The sequence below is a fragment of the Falco cherrug genome, chromosome 7 (assembly GCF_023634085.1).
Source record: "Falco cherrug isolate bFalChe1 chromosome 7, bFalChe1.pri, whole genome shotgun sequence".
Taxonomy (NCBI): Eukaryota; Metazoa; Chordata; class Aves; order Falconiformes; family Falconidae; genus Falco; species Falco cherrug.
Genome location: NC_073703.1, coordinates 67,092,436 through 67,115,128, shown reverse-complemented (window position 1 = coordinate 67,115,128; position 22,693 = coordinate 67,092,436). Strand labels below are relative to the sequence as shown.

The 22,693-nt window shown below is 37.9% G+C and overlaps 1 protein-coding gene across 1 annotated transcript in view; it reads left to right on the top strand.

The window, feature by feature from the left end:
- The window catches only part of GTF2A1 (general transcription factor IIA subunit 1), a 28,120-nt gene extending 6,876 nt beyond the window's left edge, over positions 1-21,244 (top strand). Inside the window, exons 2-9 of the mRNA XM_055716975.1 lie at positions 723-824; positions 2,534-2,741; positions 5,252-5,316; positions 7,488-7,563; positions 9,391-9,524; positions 10,277-10,597; positions 12,706-12,795; positions 17,330-21,244. Coding sequence (XP_055572950.1) covers positions 723-824; positions 2,534-2,741; positions 5,252-5,316; positions 7,488-7,563; positions 9,391-9,524; positions 10,277-10,597; positions 12,706-12,795; positions 17,330-17,437 — 1,104 coding nt within the window. The 3' untranslated portion in view covers positions 17,438-21,244. The remainder of the gene's footprint in view (positions 1-722; positions 825-2,533; positions 2,742-5,251; positions 5,317-7,487; positions 7,564-9,390; positions 9,525-10,276; positions 10,598-12,705; positions 12,796-17,329) is intronic.
- The last annotated feature ends 1,449 nt before the right edge of the window (positions 21,245-22,693 follow it).

Below are 22,693 nucleotides of genomic sequence, written 5' to 3'. Positions count from 1 at the left end.
CTGAAGTGAATTGACAGTTCACTTTATCATTGACAGTTCAGGCATGAAATCAGCGTAATAGAATAATAATGTATTTGTAGTATTTCCCCCTGAAAAATTCCTAATGTGAAAACATAAGTACTGATTGAAAACAGAAGTATGTCTGGCCTAATACCCTGTCTTCAATAGTTTCTGTAAACAGGTGTGTAAGGGAGAACAGGACATCCACATGAACGCTTCCAGTTTTTTGAGCCTTCAACGTTTTCAGCTTGAGATCATTCTGAGCTGTACTTTGTTCCTTTCCAACTAGCAAGCACTAACAAGTTTCTTTTCTCTGTATTTATCTAATATCCTTTTGGGCTTTTAACATTCTTTGACATGAGTATTTTGCACACGTGCAAATATTTTTGCATGTTCAGTATGTCCATTGGCAAGCAGGAAACAGATATACTGAATGGAGAATAATCTCCTTTTCTCTGTTTTGAATTACACTCCCTGTGGCTTGAAAACTCTTGTGCTGTAGTTATCTCGGCAATAAAGATAGCAAACAGTCCCCTCCCTTTTCTCCTTGTTTGAGCTGTGTCCCTCCTTTATTTTACTCACTCAGAAACATGCAGTGTATTCTGTAAGGGAGTTTTCACAAGTTTGTTTGTTGTTTTCTTTGCGGGGTGGGGGGGGAATCTTGCTTTAATGTTAAAGTGATAAATGTCTTTCAAAACAAAGTTACTTTTTGTTTTTTAAAGCCTAAATTGTACAGGTCTGTAATTGAAGATGTCATAAATGATGTCAGAGAAGTTTTTCTGGATGAAGGAGTGGATGAACAAGTTCTTATGGAACTCAAAACAGTAAGTCGAAGCTTAAGTTTTTTTTAATAGACCAGTACCACAATTGTTTTTTCAGATCTGCTTACTGTTGTACACAAGACAATTACTAATTTTTAAGTAGCTAAGCATTGTATTAATCTGCATCTCTGTTGCTCCATACCATTTGAATTACACTGCTGTATAGAGAAATCTGCTCACCTTGTGTACTTTCCTTAATCTGGCATGTCAAACTTGACATAAACTAACAGCAGGCATCTGAATTCATAGTGTAATTTCAGTCCCCGAAACATTTTATCTATAAAAAAGAAAAGGGAGAATATGTTTAATTTAGAAGCAGACAATTCTTAAGGTTTCTGTGCAGGAGAAGTATAGCATCTGCTCTGATGTTTTTGTCTTTCTGAAGAAGAGGAGTTGTGTCGTCAGAGTTTTGCATGTATGGTTTGCGGTTTGCAGAAGTACTGTTTCTGGGGGGTGGTATGTAATAAACTGCACTGGGTGCATCACCCTTTTCTGAAGCTGTCAGATTCAGAGTTGTTTCACATACGGTGGGTTTCAGCTGTTACTGGGGGTCCAGAAGTAAGACAGGATGTTGACCTGAGCTCTGCTGAGTCTTCTATGACTTTCTTCAAATTCTTCCTGAGTAAAAGAAGCACTTCAGAGGGGAAAAGGCAGGGGAAAATAAAAAGGAAGAAATAAAGTAAAAGGTAACTGGGAAAGTAGGTGCCTGCTTAATCTTAGCTGTGGAATAAGGGCTTCTTCAGAAAGTGGGATGTCCTGCACTCGGTACTTTTGAAGTATTAAAAGATGGATGGAATGGGAAAGGAATTTTGAGATGTAAATAGGTAAACACTTTTTTTTTCCCCATGAAACCATGACCTGGCTTGGTGGAAACTGAGTGAGTGCTATAAGAAAAGCACCTTGTTGTATGTGTCACAGATGTATTCTGCAAGTGATGTCAGAAAAGATTGAATGAGGAAAGAGACAAGAAAGGAAAAGAAGTATTGAAGAGAAAGGCTTGGGGAGCCCTAAGCAGGGTTTGAAATCAGGAGTCCTGGCTGCCGGTAGTCTCTTTGACTCTGATGTGTTACGGGGTACTTGTGTTGCTGTCTTTTTGCAAGAGCTTCTTTTTTGTATCTGTGGCTTTTCTTGGGAGACATGTCAGCTGACATTAAGAACTGAAGGGCTGGAGAAGCTGAATTTGATGCTGTGGTAGGAACTGTGTAATTGCTTGTGCAGAGGCATTATCTTAGGTATACTGGTAGTTTCTGTTGAAGTGTGTTACGAGGCAGTAGTCTTTAAGCAACTTTTATTGAGGAGCTCCAGGAAGAAATGGCTTGAGGAAAGCTGTAGTAATTATTTTTGTGATTAAAGAGGTAAGAAAGAAAGAAGGTAGAGAAGTGAAAACTTGAATGCCAGTTTAAAAGTTACCAGCTTATTCATGCTTCTGTTAGGGTTGTTACGAATCTTCCACACTAGGAGGAAAGAAAGAATGTTAAAGCTTAAGCTTTGACTGACAATTCGTAAGGGATATTTAATTCTTCTTCTTAAAACGTTACCTCTGTGGAGTTATCTCTTCAGTCTGAATTTGCCTAAGGGCTTTTTGGGCTAAGTAGACGGCACAAGATAAACAGTGAAAACAAATTTGATTTTAGAATACTGTCTGTATATTGTTACAAATCCTGTTGAGTAAAAATGGTACACAGAGATTTCTCTTTCCTTTTCCAAATTAGCTGTGGGAGAACAAGCTGATGCAGTCCAAGGCTGTAGATGGCTTCCATTCAGAAGAGCAGCAGCTTTTATTGCAGGTGCAGCAGCAGCAGCAGCAGCAGCAGCAACAGCAGCATCATCACCACCACCATCACACACAACCTCAGCCGCAGCAGACTGTGCAGCAGCAGTCTCAGCCACAGCAGGTCCTTATTCCAGCATCTCAGCAAGGTCAGCCTTACTCTCTAATCTCTCTGGCAAAGGACTCTCAAGTTAGACCAACTTCTTGGCATATTTTGAATCTAGGGCAACATGTTTATCTGATGGATACCTTTGTATCTTTGTGTTAAACTTTGTATCAACTTGCCTCTATTTAATGGGTCAAGAGAGCTATTTTGGTGAAAAATATCTTGGTATGTGTGTTAAGTCATATTCTTCAGAAGATTTTGGAAAAGCTGAATTCTTCTCTTGGTCTTCTGCTACATAATGTTTTCAGAATACGTGACTTTCAGATTCGGTAAAAAAAAACCATTAGCAGCTCTGTAATTTCAAGCCAATATACATATGCAGTTGACAGTTTAGTCATGAGATAGTAATGTCATTAGGAACAAATTAATTAAAAAAAATATTATTGTTCAGCATAAGTGGCTGTTAGGATGTGAAAAATCATGTGAAAAATTAACAGTCTGAGTATATGTGGGAGATGGTTTTTCATGTTAAACAAGTTTCAAGTGACAAGCATAATGGCTGGGTATTTTTGTGGTCTTAAAAGATTGCACACTGTGTAGGTGTGGATGTTCAAGGTGTATTTTAGCTAGCCATAACAGTATTGCTTCTTGTAATTATTGTCTTGTGTATTTTCTGTTAATAATTTAAGGGAAACATTTCCACTAATTACAATTTCATTTGAAAACTAAGATAAATATGCTGTGTAAACAAATCTGCCACCTGTGAAGTGCTTGAGTTGATTTTTCAGTGTGCTATTAGCATTGTGGCATAAAATATTTATCTGTGGTAGTCAGTCACAGACTTCAGTCTTTATCAGATTTCGAGAATTGGAACCTACATTGTCAGAGGCACAGAAGTAGCTATGACTTCCCTGCCCCCCTCCCCCCCAAAAACCAACCCCCAAACCCAACCATTAACTCAGAAGAGAACCAGTGTGACAAGAACCTCTTGTTGGGGCTTTTTTTCCTTTGGTGTGGGTTTTTTTGTGTGCATGTGCGTGTTTGGGGTTGGTTTGTTTGTTTTGGGATTTTTTCTTGGTTTTGTTTTGTTACATTTGGTTTTTTTTTTTCTTCTTACAGTATTTTGGCTGGAAGTAAATCAGTTTCAAGTGTTGGGATAAAATTAATTTTGAGTTTGAGTCCTAAATACACATGGCTTCAAATATTGTGGGTGTTTTAGCTTGAGTACCAGTCAGCAGAACCTGGAAAGTCTACTTGCCAAGGCCTCTAGTGGCTCTTTAGCTAAATAGCTGTGAGTACTGACCAGGTTTCCCTCCACTAATATGGAGGTCCTTGTCCTCTTGTTAGCTTCTTGAGATGAATAAGATCCTGTATATATAAATTACTATATATATGTAGTAATACACTTGAAACCAAGTTATTGTTACCCAGTGTTGTGGCTTATGACCAAATGACAGTGGAGGCTAAATGAAATTAAGATACAAAGCACTTTAATCACAGACATGCAGTTTTACGATATCCTTGACTTCCCTGTTCCATGGGAGAGGTGGTAGAGTAGTTCCTTGTGTGACCTGGTGCGGTCCCAGAGAGAGATCAGGACGGTTGGCACGGTGATTCCTGCTGCCCTGTGTGTGGTCCTGGCACAGGGTCACAAGATTTCCTTGGGCTCTTTGGCCTTCCCTGGGTTCCCTGAAAGTTGGGGAGATGGCCTCTGATCCCAGTGCAAGGTTGTGGGGCTTCCCTCCCCAGAATCTTTTCCAGAAACTCTTCAGTTATCCCCAGCATTCTTAAGTGTCCTTGGTTCTAGGACTGGATGGAGAACATCTTGTCAATGATTACTTTGTTCAGATTGCTCTGATGTTTCCCAGTTTATTGCCACTGATATTGGCCCTGGCAATCTGCTTGTTGCATAGACTTGTATGCTTTTGCACTTACAGATGATCAACAGATGTTTGCATAGTTTAGCTATTTCCTTTAGCACGCCAAAACTGTTCTGTTGTTTGGGGCAGGGGTTGATCATACTTTCATCTGCTTCTGCTAAATTAGAAAGACGGTGAAGATCATGAGCTTACACTAACAGCTCTGCTAACTAGACCTAACTCGGGCTACCTGCTGCATCCTGTTAACATGTTCTTCATCTTGCAACAGCCCTTGCTTAATTCTGTTTTAAGAGTTAACCACTGTCAGCTGATGGGTTTGGAGAACTCTTGCTACTGGACATCAGCGAGTTTATCAACATTTCACTAGCACTGTTAATTTCAGAAATGGTAGTTTGAATCTTACTTTACCTGGGGTCAGAATGGGTAACTGAAGCCCTTGACATAAGATCTTTAAAGCCAAAATAGCTGTATCATCTCTCAGAGCTGCTGTTGTGTATTGTATTGAGAGGAAAACTTAATTAAGATTAGAGACTGTTCAGTAGCTGGTTTTGTTATGAAGCTCAGCTGATGTTTGGGTGATGTTCTTTCTAAGCTACTTGGGCTTTGATGTTATTTTGAGACCAGCTGCATAGTTTTCTTGAAATGCTGTTTGTTTTTTTTTTTTTGTTTCTAGCACCTCAGCAGCAGGTTATTGTACCAGATTCCAAGCTGATACCGCACATGAATGCATCAGGCATGGTAAGAAAAGCAGAAGTTTATACATGTGCCCACTGTTGTTATGTAAATTGTTTCAATTAAATAGTAAACACAAATCTGGCATTAGTTGTCAGATGCTGAAAAGTGGTGTAGAACACATTGGTAAAGCTGTCTGCCATCTTTCTGAGTTTTGCTGCTGCACTGACAATCTAGGAACAGTAATCCAGGACTTCAGTTTTGACAACAAATGTAGGACTTACCTTGATCCTCTGCCTTAATTGTGTTTAACCAAAACTTTTTTATTTTTAATCAGAAATTGGAATACTTTTAGTATGAATCTGCATGACGATGTGTTTGTCATATACCAACACAGCACTGTTAACTGATGGAAGCATACTGTGTTAGGTGCAGGAAAAAGTATCAACTACTCTGAAACTTCAGCTTGTATCAAATGAGAGATTATTTAGCAATTCACATCCATCTTTTCTGATCACGTTAATTTGATTCACTGATTCCATATTAGCATTTAAAATGGAGTCTACTCGTTTACACTTTTCTTGCAGTTTTTATCTCCAGAGGTTAATTTTGGTTATCTTATCTTGCTTTAAATGCATAATTTAAATTATGACTTAATTAAAAAAAAAAAATGCTTGCAAGAAGGCACTGATAACAACAGCTAATACAAGTTAAAATGTATATTAACACCAGACTTCATTATATTCCTATGACTTATAGGGTAAAAGCACATGAAACAAAGTTTCATGATTTGTCAAAGCTGCAGCAGCTTTTTTAGCCTTCACATTGGTGTTACCTGCTGACCTTACTACAGGAAAGAACCTGAACTTCGTTACTTAGAGTGATTTACTCAAGAGGCTGAGAGCACGTCAATGTCTGCCTTTTTCTTACATGTTTTACAGCCATTTCAGTGTGATTTTTAACTTCCAAGTCCCAACAGTTAAACATTCTTCTTCTGTCTCATTCAGTTTAGATCTTCGTGGTGGTGGGTATTGCGAAAATGAATGCCATGCTTTTAAAGCTCTGCTGCTGTCAAAATGTAGATGAATTGTACGCTGCAGAAGGCTGCTGTTCAGTAAATAGCTACAGAATTGATTTGGAATTATTGTGTGAATTTATTAGAAACATTTAAGTTGATATTAAAGAATGGATCTGACAGACCTTGAATCCCCTGGAAGGCAGAGAGCGATGAGAGTTTATTCGCCTGCCTTTGTCTGGGACCTGAGGATGCAGACAAGTGCTTTTCAGTTTTGTTTGGCGATCCCTAATTTTGGCAGTTGTAATGACTGTATTGACCAGCCAATATGGGGGGGATCATGTTTCTTACCAACAGGAAATACGTGCTCTGCTCAGTAATAAAGTTTAAATCCTTCAGTAGCAGAGTCATCGGCCATGGTTCCCTTCTAGCGGGGAGAGGGAGGCTTTTCCATAGACAGCTCCAGTTACACCCTCGAAAGGGAGAGGCCCTCTGGAGAAGTCCATCTCCCTCTGCGAGTTAGGGACCTAATGCAGATTTTTGTGTTCAGATCTCCCGTGATGGATGTTGGAATTCAGTTTCCTTGTAAGTTCAAATCATTACCCATTTTGAATCTTCGGCTTTCTTTTCTAACCAGCTGTCTTGAGAGAAAAAAATCAGTCATTCTGTGAACAGTCAGTGTACACTGTGTGCGTATATTCACTCAGGAGAGCTGTGTATGTGGGACTTGAAATGCAAATCATTTACAGAGTGAAGAAAAGTGCAAACCTGATTACTACTCCTTGTGAAAATAAGACAGGCAGACATGATTGTTGCTTCAGTACCTTATGTTTCTTCAGATTTGTGGGCTCGTATCTTTAGCTGCTTTGAAAAAAGTGTAAGTAAAATTGCCACATGAGCAATTCCAGTGTTGGACTCTATTAGATTGGCAGAGGAGGAAAAAAAATCTGCTGAGCTTGCAGATAACCCAGCTCCATGTGGTTTCTTGGTTTAAGGTATGACACTTAGTGATTGTTGCTTCAACTTTCTTCCTACTAAGGAAGAAGGAAGATAATTTTTGTGTGTCGTATAATGTGCAGTTGATTAATGACCGCATTTCAATAGCTGCAGAAACTTGTGTGCAAACGTTGTAAACGGCAGTAAAAGGGTACATATTTTCAGGCAGTGTGTTGTGAGATGAAACACTAATGTCTGTGGTTAAAAAGCTTTTCTTGTATTTCAGAGTGCTGCAGCCACTGCAGCTACATTGGCTCTCCCTGCTGGCGTTACTCCTGTTCAGCAGATACTTACAAATTCAGGTAACTGTCTTAACATTGAGATCCAACAATGGTTCAATGGTTTTGAGGGTGCTGGGGGCGAGAAACTGGGGGTTTTACTCCCTGCAGTATATTGTTAAAAAGCAGAACCTGGGAATCCACCTCTAAAAGGTAGTGCAACCTCTTTGCTGGACTCCTGGATTCTTTTGCTCACTGACTTGCTGGTCTTAGGAACCTTGTGGTTCTGACCTAATGGTGGTGTGGGTTAGATTTGGTGCAAGTTTCCCCGGCTTCTCACAGAAGCACATGAAGCAAGAAGGCAGGCATTTCTGTCTCCCCCCTTGGCGTATTCCTGAGCTTTGCGATGCATGATCTGAGCACAGATACTAGACTGGTTATAAAAGAGCAGGATCGCTTCATCTGTGGATTCAGATGAGGAATATCTTCAGGTTACTCGTACCAGCTAAGCACACTCAGTGGAATTTCTAATTTTGCTGGCAATGCTAATTTTATTTTAGATTTATCATTTTTAAATATTGTCGTGCTGTCCATTTAGAATATTATTAGATGTTACTTTATGAACAGCATATTTGATGCTTCATGTACTTCTGTGTTACGCTGCTTTTTCTAGATCTGTTCTGTGTGAAGAGTAAAAGAAGATCTGAGAAACCTCGTTTTCTAGAATCAGTTGCTGTTTTTGCCAGAGCAATTCATCTAGTCTGCTCAGAATCACCTGAGACTTAACCTCCCCGCTTTTAACATTTCAATGTTTAATAGATATATGGTTGAAACAAGACTTAAATGTGTAGCTGTTCTAGAAATTCTTCCCAATTTTTAAGGAAGCAAATCTGTGTTTGTCATAGCGTAGAATGATCTGCAGCTCATATTTGTTACTTTTCTTATGGTCATAATTTTTTTTTCCCCCTTACAAGTATTTATAGTATGTTTTCTTAGACAAGGAGCTGGGATAGTTGGTTCCTTCAGATATGCATAGTTATTTTGGTAAATAGGACTTCACATATTGTTGTGGCGGGAGAACAGGAAAAAAATCAATCTTTGAGGGAAACTTATGAAGTTCAGGATTATGTAGTTTAGTTTCTTCTCCTTCTCCATCTTTCTGATTAGAAGTGTGAAAACCTAATGTTGGAATATGTCTTAGCTTTTGCTTGTCTGAGTCAGAGGCCATCTCCAAAGGTGTGTGAGTTTTAGATGACTTTTGTGAAGTGAGGAAAAGTATAAAATGATAAAGCTACAGGATAATAAAAGGATATAGAGTGCAGGCATTATGGGAACAGAAAGGAGAGGTGGATAATAAGGACAGATTTTTCCAAAAGGCGACTGCGCAATAATATTGCAAAGAAAGTTACGCATAGAGGAATTTCTTGTAATGTGGTGATTGGAGGGAAATGGATCTGAGGAAGGGACATCGTCTGACAGGACCCTGGAAATACCAGTGTTACCAGCGGGTAGAATTTTTGTGGTGTGAATACCTGTGTTCCTATTTTGGTATGTGTTCCTTTGTCTTTCTCTCTGTAAAAATCTATCTTATGAAACATGAGATATGTTCATAAGTGGGAGCTAATATTTAAAATGCTGTGCTGTGTTAAAGGATTACACTTTGGCTTGCATATGCAAATTTATTTTTGGATTGCATACCTCATGATGGTATTTAGATGGTAAACAATCCTATTAGTTCTTTGTTTCTGACACAGCTACTGTAGCATAGTATCTTTTCACTCACAAAAGTGAAACAGAAATGGCTCTCCTTTAATTGTCATTGGTGTTCTTCAGGGAAACAAGCTTCTAAACTAAGATAATTTAAAAAGTGAATTTCTACATTTGATTAATTTGATAATTATTTTATTACAGGCCAGATCCTCCAAGTAGTTAGAACTGCAAATGGAGCTCAGTATATCATTCAGCCACAGCAGCCTGTTGTTCTACAGCAGCAGGTGATACCGCAAATGCAGCCTGGTGCAGTACCAGCACCTGTTATACAGCAGGTAAAGAAAAATTTTTGAATAGGTACACTTGAAAGAAAAACTTTATAGTAATTTAAAAAACAAAAACCACACAAAAAGAACTGTGTTAATAAGTGTGGTTTTAGAAACTAATTTTGAAATGTCATTTTCAATGTCACTTTTATTCTTGCCGAATTCTGTCTGCAGTTTAGAATTTCTTCCATGCATCCCCTGATGACAACTATATTATGTGCATAATCCTAGTATACATCCTTTAAAAAACATGCATATTGGTTAAAACGATTCAGTGTCACAGAACATGTAGAAGAAAATACCTAAATGAAACATGCACACCTGCCTTGGTTATTTTAGTAGTAAACACACAAGGATTTTTGTTCACCTACAAGGTCAACTGAGTCCAGACTGTGTAAGCATTGAATTTAGCCTTGTGTCACAGTTCTGCAGTGTAAAGCATGAATAACAATTTGTAGAGTTGAAAGTTAAATGTTTTATAGAAAAGGTTTGAAAATAATCTTTACTTGAATTTGAACAGTTTTTCTGCTCTACTTGGAATTCAAGTGTGATGGTAGTGCTAGTGTTTTAGGATGGAAAGACAGTAGGTTTTCTTAGATTTAGCAATGCAAAATGCAGAAAACAAACACAGAGTAGTGAAAGAAGGTATATTATTGAAGATTAGTGCAAGTCAGATTGATAATGCTTTAATTGTTTTTGATAAGTGATGTGGTAGTCTTGTTCCGTTAGCAGCCACAGTACTTGCAATGATATTCCATCAGGTTTTGGCTCCTCTTCCTGGAGGGATTTCCCAGCAGACAGGAGTGATTATTCAGCCCCAGCAGATCCTGTTTACAGGAAATAAAACACAAGTCATACCTACAACAGTGGCTGCCCCTACGCCAGCTCAAGCACAGATTCCTGCAGCTGGTCAGCAGCAACCACAACAACAACAGGCACAACCGCAAGCACCACTCGTGCTCCAAGTTGATGGAGCAGGGGACACATCTTCTGAAGAAGAAGAAGATGAGGAAGAAGACTATGATGATGATGAAGAGGAAGACAAAGAAAAAGATGGGGGTGAAGATGGCCAAGTTGAAGAGGTAAACTTAACATTATTTCATAAGACTGGGGCATGCTTGTGTTCGATTTTTTTGCAAAATTTGAAAGAAAATTACATGTTTCAAATTATACTATATCCCAGTAATGTTGAGAATACAACTTTTGTCCTTGTACTTCAAGTTCTTTATTTCCCATGTTGAAGTTGTGGAAACTGTATTATCAAAGAACCTTGAAATGCAGTGGGGGAACGTTGGGGACGCAGTAGAACCTGTTCATTGTCATGAATGGCTTTTTGAAAACTTCAGCAGTAATATTTCTGATGTTATGGAGGGGTTAGCCATGAAATTATGAAACAAACAAACGGTTGACTCCACTTGGGACTGAGCGCGTACAAAAGCAAGTTGTTGGGAAGATTGACAAAAGGGAGAGCATGTATTTAGTTTGCTGCGGGGACCACTAGGTGGGGTCTGACCTGTATCTTTCTCGACTATTCCATTGCTTTCTGTTACACTAGAACAAACCTGAGAACTCAAATTTGATTATAAAGCACCTTCCAGAAACCCATCTGACCTTGATTTAATTAAATCAGGAGATAGGAACAGAAGCGTATGTTCTTCATAACTTGCTGGATTCTTAACAATATGTGCTTAATTCAGGCTTTGAATTTGCTTGGTTTTGGACTTGAGCCAGTGGTTCTTAACTAAGGTTTGGTGTGTTGCACCAAAAAGCCTCAAAAGAATAAGAAATAAAAAACCCCAACAGTGTTTGTGTGTGTTGGTTAAAAGTACTGTTATTTCAGTCTCTGACAGGTAACTTGGCACTCCCTAAATCTATCCCTACATTACATTTTGAACTGTCAGCTCACTTCCATAGTTCTCTGCAGCCTTTCCAGTTATTTTAAGATTCCATTTAAAATGCCAATAATGAGGAGCACATGTAGCATTTCACAGTCTGTATCACTCGCGGTATATGCAGGTAGAACTTCTAATTTTTATCAAGGAGTTAAAATCGAGTTTTCTGTAGCACATCTACAGTGGTGTCTAACAGTATTCCATTACAACATCGCATTTCCATAATACTGATCAGCATTGATGTCAGTTTGAATGTCTTAATGATTGCCTTATTAAGTATAGGTCATCATGCTTAAATGTTAAATGTTCTTTAACAGTGCCTTAATGCTAGCGTTCTTGGGGATTTTTTTTATATGCTAAGACTTCATTATTAGCATGCCAGAGATCTCATGTTGGTTTTGCTACATTTGTTCATCAGCTGTTACTTAATGAGTAAAGTTTTTGTAATCACTTACAGCATTACTTTGGAAGGAATTAGGATGGTTAGGACACCTTTTTCTTCTCTCACTAGCGTTTCCTCCAGGATAGTTTACATATTTGGAAATAGGTAGGAAGATGACGATCATACAGGAGACTTCAGAAAAGTTGTTCGGCATTTGTTATAGGTTATTTTAGCATTTGAAATGTTTGTTATGTACGTGAGATGAAAAAAAACCAACATCAAATTTCTGCTGGAACAGAATGCTAGCAGAAAGAGTTAAAAATGAAAGTAATTTTTAAGGAACATGAAAATGCGTTCTAGGAGCTCTGGAGAAGTTATTTTGGGTGTGTCTATGCCAGATCATCTTAAACCATCCTTTTTTTCCCCCTCCATGTTTCTGCATGTGTTGAGGTCTGTTTCTGTTTGTGGTACATCAAGTGTGACTAAGTCATGGAGTGTCTGTTTTTTTTGGCACATGGGGAGTGATGTGACTAACGTCACCTTTCCACTGCTTAGATGCTATAGAAAAATGAAAATCTGCATAATGATAAATTTTTTGTAAAGACAAATTGCAAGCACCAGAACATTTACAGTAAAGGAGCAAGAATGGTTGTGGTGCCAGAAGGCTGCAGCGCCTGGAGTCTGGCCTGGACACTGAAGGTCCAGACTGAAGTTGGTAAGGATGTCTTCTCAGGATGCAGGGCAGGAAGGAAGTGTATGTACATCAGCCCTCTGCTGGAAAGCCTAATATTCCTGTCTCAGATGCGTTTTAGCTCCTGTAGTTCATAGACAAGACTGTAGCCTCATGTGAGTAATCAAGGTAACAGCTCTGATCGTACTAAACAGCGTAACTTTTTGCATCATGTGTTTCTTTCAGGAGCCTCTTAACAGTGAAGATGATGTGAGTGATGAGGAAGGACAAGAACTGTTTGATACAGAAAACGTTGTTGTGTGCCAGTATGACAAGGTAATCTCTCCGGAACAGAATCCAAGAATTCTACTTCCTCTGTTCTTGCTATCAAGTTGTAATTTTAAAGTATTTGTGACTGTAAAGTACAGGTAGATCTGTAAAGATGATAATGTGAATGGTAATATAAGAATTAGCGATTGTTTGTTTTTAAAACTGGTTTGCGGGACATATTTGTACTAAACTTGGTAATGAGTAAAGCTTAGAAAAATTTGGCTGCATTTTCTTTTTCTTCATCATGTCTTTTTGTGACCTTTAACAAAAGGTCAGTCCTCTAGGTTCAGGAGAAGCGAACTATTATAAGCAAGTTTCTACATTTGCTGTAGCCATGAATGAAAGAAGCAGTCGTTATGATTTAGACTTGTGGAAAACTGTTCCGTGATCACTAAAAATAACCTCTTCTTGATGACAGGATAGTTATCGCAGGAGAAGGCTCGCTCTGTGCTGTGCATTCTTTACTGTAATGGCAATGCGGAACACTTGCTTATTTTGCTTTAAATTCTGCTGAACTGTCTTGCCTCCTCTGTAATGACTAATTTCTTCTTGCACATTTGCCCTGGGTTATAAAAGGATTCATCCATGTCTGGAATTGTTTTAAATGTCTGGAGGATATTGGACACCCTTTTACTGTGGTAACATGCAGAAAGATTATTTAGTGTGGATTTTCTTTCTTTTCCTGTGTTAGATTAATTGGACTACAATGAGTAATGATCTTTTTTAAAGCAGAAAAAAGCTGTAAGCTTATTGAATAAAAACTCCTACATGATGTAGAATGGCTTGATTAGAAAATCTTCAGTTATGCCCAGACTCTGCTTAGGCTTGTCATCAGATTCAACAGAGAATTCAAGATACAGGGAAGTCCTGTCAGGATCTACATTCCAGCCATCTGTCTCCTCCAGACTGCAGTCCAAAACTTGTTAGTTTTGAGGCAGTTCCTGAGGATAGTGAGGGACCTCAAAACAGCTCTCAGGGAAAGCTTGTTAGGAGCTGCTAAAGCTGAGCAACATGAACTGCTCTGAATTCCTCACCCTCTTAAAAGTTAAGAATGTGAACCCAGTAGGGAACAGTGTCCATCGTTAACCCCTAGTGCCAAGCGCTCTGAAAGGAATTCATCACTTATCAAACGATTGTGGTTCAGTTTGTCTCTATAAAAATGTACAGGATCAGCTCACTTGTTCTGAGCAGAGTCCCCTCGTGCACAGTGTCCTGCGTCAGCTGACGTGGGTGCCTCTGGGACAATGAAACAAGGGCAAACAAGTAGCGATGCTCATGTGGAGGATTTCACCATCCTTCTGTGAGGAGGGTTTTTTCCTTAATTGGCCAGAAATTAATTTGATTCTTTTCTGAATCCTTGTAAACTTTGTCTTGTGACAAGGAGCTTCATAAATGAATTATGTGATGTTTGAAGAATTACCTCGTTTTTAACCCATTAGTTTCATACCATAATTCCTAGTTCTGTATTTGGAAGTTTCCTCTTTCTTTCTTGGTGCCTTTTATGATATTGCAGACCACCATAACCATCCTCAATCACCTCTTTGAAATCAGAGCTATGTTTCGCTTGGCTGTTATTTGTACATCTGTCCAAACATGATTATTCTTACTTGTGTTCTCCAGATCTGTTTTATTCTTCTGTATCTTACTTGATACAGGTAGATAAGGTTGAGGAAGGATCAAGCTATCCGTAACACGGGTGAACCTACAGTTTAAGTGGTGTAGCAATGTTCTGCAGTAGTTCGTTCATGAACACAGAGCTGATGTTCTCATGGAAAAGTCTTTGAACACTGGGATCTTGTCCCTGACTTGTAACTGTCAACTGACACCCATTGTTTTTTCTATCCATGTAAGTTGGAATTTTTTCCATCCTTGCTATCTTCATATACATTAAATGCCACCATTGTTCTACTACACAATGAGTTAGGGCAGTAACATCGTTCTGCAGCTCGTCAGTAGCTGTTCTTTTGTATCATCAGAGACGTTTTGTCATTTTCCAGATGATTAGTGAATTCTTAAACCATGCAGACTCCAGCTAGCACAAATCTCTTCTGGAATGATCTCATTTCACTGTAAAACAGTGTTCTTACCCTTTTTTCCCCATCTTTATTCAGTTACTTATTCATCCGAGGACCTTCCTTCTTACCTCATGACAGCTCAGATGGTTCTGATGAGGGATTTTTGTGGAATGGCATTTGGAAGGGCAAGTAGAGTATATAAGCCAGACCTTTCCTTGTTCATTTCTTTGATGTTGCCACCGACTTTTTAGCTTAAAGTGAACACAGACCAAACAATAATAACAACAATAATAATAATAACAACAACAACATAAACAACAATTATAACAACGATAACAGCAACAATAATAATAATAGATTGAGTGCTATGGTCATATCTGTTCTGGTGCTACTTTACTTTTTTTTTTTCCTATACCACTGTGTAGTAGATGGTGAAACTTTCTGTCCTTGCAATGAGGTTTCCTTGGGTTTATGCCCTTTGTAAAATTTTCTTAACATTTTTAGATTGCGTAATTACATTTTTATGTTTTATTTGCAAAAGTTTATGATAATCTTTTACTCTTTGGACAACATTTCAGCTTTCTGAAGGATCTTTGCTTTCTTTGAATACCTTGCTGTTCTGCTTCTTAATTGTACTTGTGGTCTTTCCTCTTTTGGATGCCCTGTTTGATAGGTGGCAGGTATTTATCTGCTCTGTGCTTACAGTATATGTTTTCTTTTTTTTTGGTTTGGGTTGGTTTTTTTTTTTGGAGGGGGGGGGGGTTTGCAAAATTTACTATTCTACTTTCAGACTGAATCTTGTTCAGTTTCCTTTATTTTTAAATTAAACATAAGAACATAAATTCGGTAGAACACCCTTCTAGTGGATTTACCAACGATGTATTACCCTTGGAAAAATGTTTGTCTTGTGTATTTGTTGTTAGTGCTGGTGATATTTTTCTGACTTAAGCCCTGTACAACACCGTCTTGGACCCACAAAAGGATTGTGTGTTTTGTGGGTTCTTGACTTAGTTTCTCTGTGAAGTAGGACTCGGCTGTATAGTATCTAAAACACCCTCAGTGCTGCACGTTGATGTTATGCTCAGGAAGCATAAGATAATTGAAGTCTTCCAATACTACAGCTGTTTCTTTTCCTTGTGTCTTCTCTGATCTCCTTCACCACATTGGTCGGCCTGCTTCCTGTAGTCAGGTAGTATCTTTTTGGGAATGGGCATGAAGAAAGAAGTTACTTTTGTATTGAATATTTTTGTAAACAGAATACGAATAAAACTTCTTTTAATATTTTATTTTCCCCTTCTATGTGGGTGGTGTGGCACTGGAGCAGATTGCCCAGAGCAGCTGTGGATGCTCCATCGCTGGGAAGTGTTCAGGGCCAGGGTGAATGGGGCTCGGAGCAACCTGGGCTGGTGGAAGGTGCCCCTGCCCATGGCGGGGGGTGTGTGGAACCAGATGATCTGTAAGGTCCCTTCCAACCCAACCCATTCTATGATTCTAAGATATTTTTTTTTTTTCTGTCGTAGTATTTCTTGGGTTGTTGCAAATAGCTTGACTGATCTCACAGTTTAATATCAAAAAATTCTTTCAAACAAAGCCTTAAAAGGGCCCATACTTTAATTGGGAAGACAGTAGGTTAAAATTGAAGATTCATGCCATCATTCCCAATACTGGACATGTTACTTCTCTCACTTGATGCTTCACAGTGAGAACTGGAACATAGATCATATGCAATGACTCACCATTGAGGAGAAATTCTAGAATATAAGTCTAGTACATATATTCTCTTATCAGCTTGCATATTTTGTACCACAGAGATTTTCAGGCTGAAAACTATGTAAATATTCTGCTTGCCTTTTAACCAAAACTGAAACTTTTGGTAACCCGGAGTCCAACTCTAACATTACAAGTATAAAGCTGAATAGGCTTGCTGTCTACCTAAACATAACATAGTCAAACTAGTTTTCATGCAGAATGGAGTTTAGACAAGAGGTGCAAATACTAAAACAAACAAACAAACAAAAAAACCACAAAAAACCCCAACAGCTAAAACTTAACATTTGACCCTTTCAGGGCTGGTTTAAAATACTAGTCTTTCTGTTACAGTGGTTGAAATGGGGATTTCTGGCTTTCAGGTGAGCTTTGTGGCTGTTGTAATCAGAGATAATTTAATTGAATATAAGGCAGCTCAGGTGGATATATCTCCTTTCTTTTCAGTCACCTCTAAAAATGTGCTATATGCTTTGGATTTTGGAATGCCTTTGTGCTTGCATGGGTTTGTGACAGTTGCTGTCCCTCGTTTAAAAAAAGAAAGCAGAATATACTGCTATATGCATAATTAGGTTTTGTTTTTCATAGCTAAAGGCACAACTGATTTTCAAGATATTTGTAGTAATATAGTGATGTATGTCTAATAATTTTCAGTTTTTCTTGCCCTTATGATTTACTTATATATTTATTATAGATGATATTACTTACTGTTACCTATTTCTCATGCATAGTAATAGTTAAACTTTTTTCCCTGTTTTTAGATTCATAGAAGTAAAAACAAATGGAAATTTCATCTCAAAGATGGCATCATGAATCTTAATGGAAGAGATTATGTATTTTCCAAAGCCATTGGGGATGCAGAATGGTGAAGTTTTCAAAGACAAAACAAAACAAAAAAACTCCCTGTAAAAGGAAAAAAAAATCAGATGCAGGAAAGGTTGAGACTTGGATGTATACTCCAATCAAAATGTGTATCTGCACATCAGAAATAAACAAAAAGCAAAAGTATTGGAACAAAGGTAAAACGTGGCAACAAAGACACTACTTCAGATGAGCAAGCCATGGACTGTAGCAGCTATAGCATTGTCTGGGAGCTGGTTTTGTGTGTTAGGAATACCTTAATTATCAATTCTACATACAGGTACCTACAGCTGGTATTTAGCATGTAAGGCTTTGTTCCCCCGCCCCGCCCCGCCCCCCCCCCCCTTCCCTTTTTAAGATTTTAAACTACTTCTTCCACTGATTGAAGGAACTCTTCCCTTTGATAGATTATTAATCTGAAAATGCTTATTGTGTGTACAAATCTTTGCTTTGAACACTTCCTTTTGGTAGTGAGGATGGTCAGAATGTTACTTAAAACTGCGTGCAAGCTTTGTACAGAAGGGTAAGAATTAAGGTGTTAAATTTTAAATAACTTGTATAAGGAAAATATTTTTAATTCTGATATGCTCATTAATTATTATATCTATTTGTTGTTTTCAGTTCAGTTCCCCATAAACAGGTGGTTGTTTCTAGCAGTTATGAAATGGTAAAATGATCATTTATATTTCAAAATTATTTTAATTTTCATGTAAGTGATATCTTCTATTTAGGACTGTATTTTTTAAATACTAAGCACCTGTAGCTCCCCCCACCCCACCCCACCACCAAAGTCAGATTGCTTAACTTGTTAATTATATTCTTGCTGTTTGGTGGTGGTTCAGCATCACTGAACTGAAACAAGTAATACAGTTTCCATTGATTTTTTTTTTTAAATTTTTTTTTTGTTTGTTTTAAAAAGGCATTTGAGATCTTTTGAATCAAGTATGTAGGTAATGGCATAATAGATGCATTCCTGCACCTGCTTACTACATATGTAGTCCAGACATCCACGAATAATTAAACAGACCACAAGAATGACTAAATTTTTAATGTAGAAAATTGCATAAAAATTCTAACATCCTGGCTGCAACTCTGTTAATCAAAGATCTGCTTTACTAAAAATTATAGCCATAAGTTACCTGCAGCAGTTAATCTCTCTAAAGTTTCCAGGTGGCATGTAATTTCATGAAGAGAGCTGCACAGCTTTAAGAACACAGATTTTGTTAGAGTATCTTTAGACTGTCTTGGTAACAGAAGATCAAGCAGTCGGATGCACTAAACCTTGTGTAGTCACTTTTTCACTTGCCTTTTCCAGAGGTGTGGTTTTGTGGTGGGTTTTTTTTGTTATTGTTGTTTGTTTGGGGTTTTTTTTGTTTCTTTGGGTTTTTTTTTTTTTTGAAAAGCAACAAGGTTGCTCCCCCCTCCTTCCCTTCCTCTCTTGAGAAGTGAACACCTTTTCTTCATGCATAGGTTATTCTTGCAAACCTTGCTTTTGGAAATGCAGTTACTTTTGAATGAGGAGAGGCAATGGGCATTATACTTCGGAAACTGTTGAGGAAGGAATGTTCATGTGGCTCGCCATTTCAAAAAAAATGTCATGTTTCATTGGGTGCTTGGAATGATGATGAGAAAAGGACACAGTGAAGATAATTTTAACTGAATCGGGGAAAACTTTCAGAAGCAGACGTTTTGATCCATGATTTCTGACGTCTTTTGCTTGAGAATGAAACTTTTTAAAGGTTATTTTAACAAAGTCACAAGTGTATTTTAGCAGTGTATAAAGACTGCTCTAGTTTTCATTCTCGTGACGTACTTGCCTCCACGTGCATTCAGAGTCTCAGTCGTACATAGAAAACTCAAAACACATCGTGACGAGGGTTTTTTGTCACTGTGGTTTTGTACACCTGTGCTCTCATTGATACAGACTAAAACTGCCTGTAGGCTACGTCCAGAGCCGTGTGGGTGGTAGTAAGCCATCTACGTACGTAAGCTTTATGAAAAGTTACTTGATGTTTCTTTTAATTCATTCTTAAGTAATGGAATAGTCATTTAGAGTGCGTTTTTGGCTTGGGGCTTCAAGGTATCTCAAACTGATCGGTGTTTGCTTTCTTCTGAACAAAGCAGATACTTTATTTTTATATTTTTACCACTGTTGACACTTCTATGTACAACTGCAATGAAACTAATAATGTACCAATTAATTCCTTCCCTCACCTTTTCCATATCTGTTACCAGTAAGTCTTAAGTAGTGGACTTCAGAGAAATTCCCGTAATGCTGCACAACCAAACCAATAAAAGGAAAAAAAATCCCTTAAGTTATAGATTCCTTTTTTTACTACTGGAACCCAGATTACTTGTACAACACTTGTTTTCCTACATCTTAGTGACTTTTTTCACCCCCATATACTAGAAGCTGCATAGCCTTTTTATTTATTTTTAAGGGATAGCAGAACTTTAAAGGTAACTTAAGCTTAGCCTGTTCTGAAGGACGTTAAAAGCTTTCTGAACTTGCACAGTCTCTTGCAAGCTAATTGTATGGTATGCTTTTCAGATAAGAAGTTTTGTCTTCAAATACAAATAATACCTGTGAAGATTTTGGAAAGCCAGTCAAACATGATCGTACCAAACTGTGCTCTTATTGCTACATCAAGTGTTCCTTTTTTAAAATCAAAAAGCATGTTTTAATTTCATTTTATTGTAGCAGCTTGCTGTAAGAATGTAGTTTGCTTAATTTTATTATTGTACTTGAATTTTTAATCATGGTTTTAACAATGTAACTGAACAGACCATTTCATTAGGTTCCAAAGAAACCATTCCTTTCAGAGGGCAAGGGATTCCCATGGTCACAGTTCATAACTAATCAATCTCCTCTTCCCTCCCCCCCCCCAATAGACTTAGTTGTTTTTTGTTTTTAAATTGTCCCCCATTTAAATAGTTCAGTATTATGGAAACAGTTAATGATTTCAAGAGGGCTTATGTTAAAATTTGCACAGATGATGGAGCACCTTTTTATGATGGAAAAAATGGGGAAAGAACTTCGTAATTATAACCATGGTGGCTGATGGAAACTTGTAGAGCAACTGGGCAAAATTGGGAGTCTTGTGCCTTTTCAGTTTGCAGAATACCTTTTTTGCCAGTATGACAATACTCTTTTTTGATTCCTGAGAACGTAAATTTCCTGCAGTGCTTCGATCAGATAAGCAACTTTTTTTGCTCAAATTCTGATGGGTTTTAGTGTGTGCAATCATTTTAAAACACCTAAGTTGAAAACAAGTTGAAATATGTTTTCTGTTAAGGAGATAATAGAGAATTTAGTCACATAAGGAACTTTATATTGGACTATTTAAATAAAATATGTTTTTATTCCCCCTCAGTTCCTGGTTAGCAACTTCATGCTCCTTGTTCCTGCATTGTACTTACAAGTTGCATTTGAACATCATTCAGTTCCCTAAACACAGTTAAAAGTGATAATTGTGGTCTGAGTTGATTTCCGAGAGTGTGATACATGATTCTGAAGCACAGTTTCTAGAAAAGAGCGAAGAACACGTTGTGTCATGTAACAGATTTTTTTTTTTATAAATATTTTTTCTATTTCTGCTGCACAATTAGGAGTGTTAAAGTAAAGTTCATGGAGTCTGTGAAAACAATGCCACTGCTTGACAGTTAGCAGTAGTTAACGTCACCACGTAACACTACCAGAGTAAAATTTCTTAATTCCAGTGAAGGAGTTAGAGACCTTGTTAACTAAAGTTCATTTTGATTCAATCTCTTCAATTTGTAAAAGCTCCTTTAAAAGCAGTAAAGCCCACCCCACCCCCCCCCCCCCGCCAAAAAAAAAAACCAAAAACAAAACAACAACAAAAAACCAACTTCCCCCAAAGCAAGAGCTTCCTAGGAGAATGCAATCAGATGTCCGGGAAGTGAACAGTGGGTTTAGGATAACGCACACTGGGTTGATACTGGGCTGCTTTACACAGAATTGTGGGGTTCACTGTGTGCCACCCCACCCCACCCATGCACCCCCCGCTGAAACTGCAGTTCCTTGCAGACTTTGAGGTTAGTGACTATACAAGATGAAGAAACTTGCATATTGTTATATACCAGTGTCTGGCATTTAAAGTCTTGTTTTCCCATCGCTGTGATCGGTTGGGAAATGTGTAAAAACCAGTCCATTGGTTTCCCTGTTGTCTACTTTTTTTTTCCAGGCAGTTCATGCAGTGTGTCGTTTAATTATTATTTGGTGGAATAGACATTGTGGAACAAAAGGAGCTTTTTTAAATAGGAAGAACTACCCTGGGTTAGCTATATGTACAGTCATCCAATGAGACATGTTCCAGAGTGCGTAGGGTACCAATAGATGACGGAGTGGGGGAATATCCTTTTTTGCTGTTCTGAGCTACTATTGTCAACTGCTGTTGTACATATACTGTTATGTGTAAGGGGGTAAATATATTTATTATGTTTGTAAAATTCATTCTGTACAATTGCAGATCAAGGTTGCTCCTCTGTGATATACAGGATATTATGTTTCAAAGGCCATGCTTGGAATACGATTAGAGAACTTAGTATTTTGATGTACTAAGACCTATTTTAAGTTTAATATTTTGCCTTTGCAAAAACTTTAATTAAAGATGTTATTTAAAAATGTTTGCCACTTCATTTACTATCTTGCATGTGCATTTGTTTAATATGTGACGCTTAGTGACTACTATGTAATAACACTGAAGATGCCGAATTTATTTTCGTCACACAGGGGTAACTTCACTGTCACCTACTTGTTGGGCTTGCCTTGCAGACTTCCATTTCACATCATCACAATGTTATAAAAAAAAAAATCACATTTTAATCTTGAGGCCAGACTTGCATATTTATTTAAGAATTTTCTCCCTATGGTAACTTGAAATGAGATCGGCTGAATAACTTGGTGTGCCGTCTGGATGCTAATCCTGTAAATGGAAGTGCAAGACAGTATCAAGAACTAAAATACAGAGTTCTTGGATGGTTGCTAGATGGTCATAAAGGTTTCACCTTCATCAGTGGAACATTTGATAGAATTGCTTCTAGTGCAAGCAGGTGACATCTTTTCAGTTCGTGGCAAAAAGCAGTATCTTGAGACGTAACTTGTGCTTTATTTTTAAATCAAATTTTTGAACTTGGAATTCTAAATATAATTAGAAAGAATGTAAGCTATAGGCTGTACTGCCTGTACGGGGGGGTGGTATTTTGGAAGGCAGTGATTTTGAGGTAATCTTTTAGCTATAGTG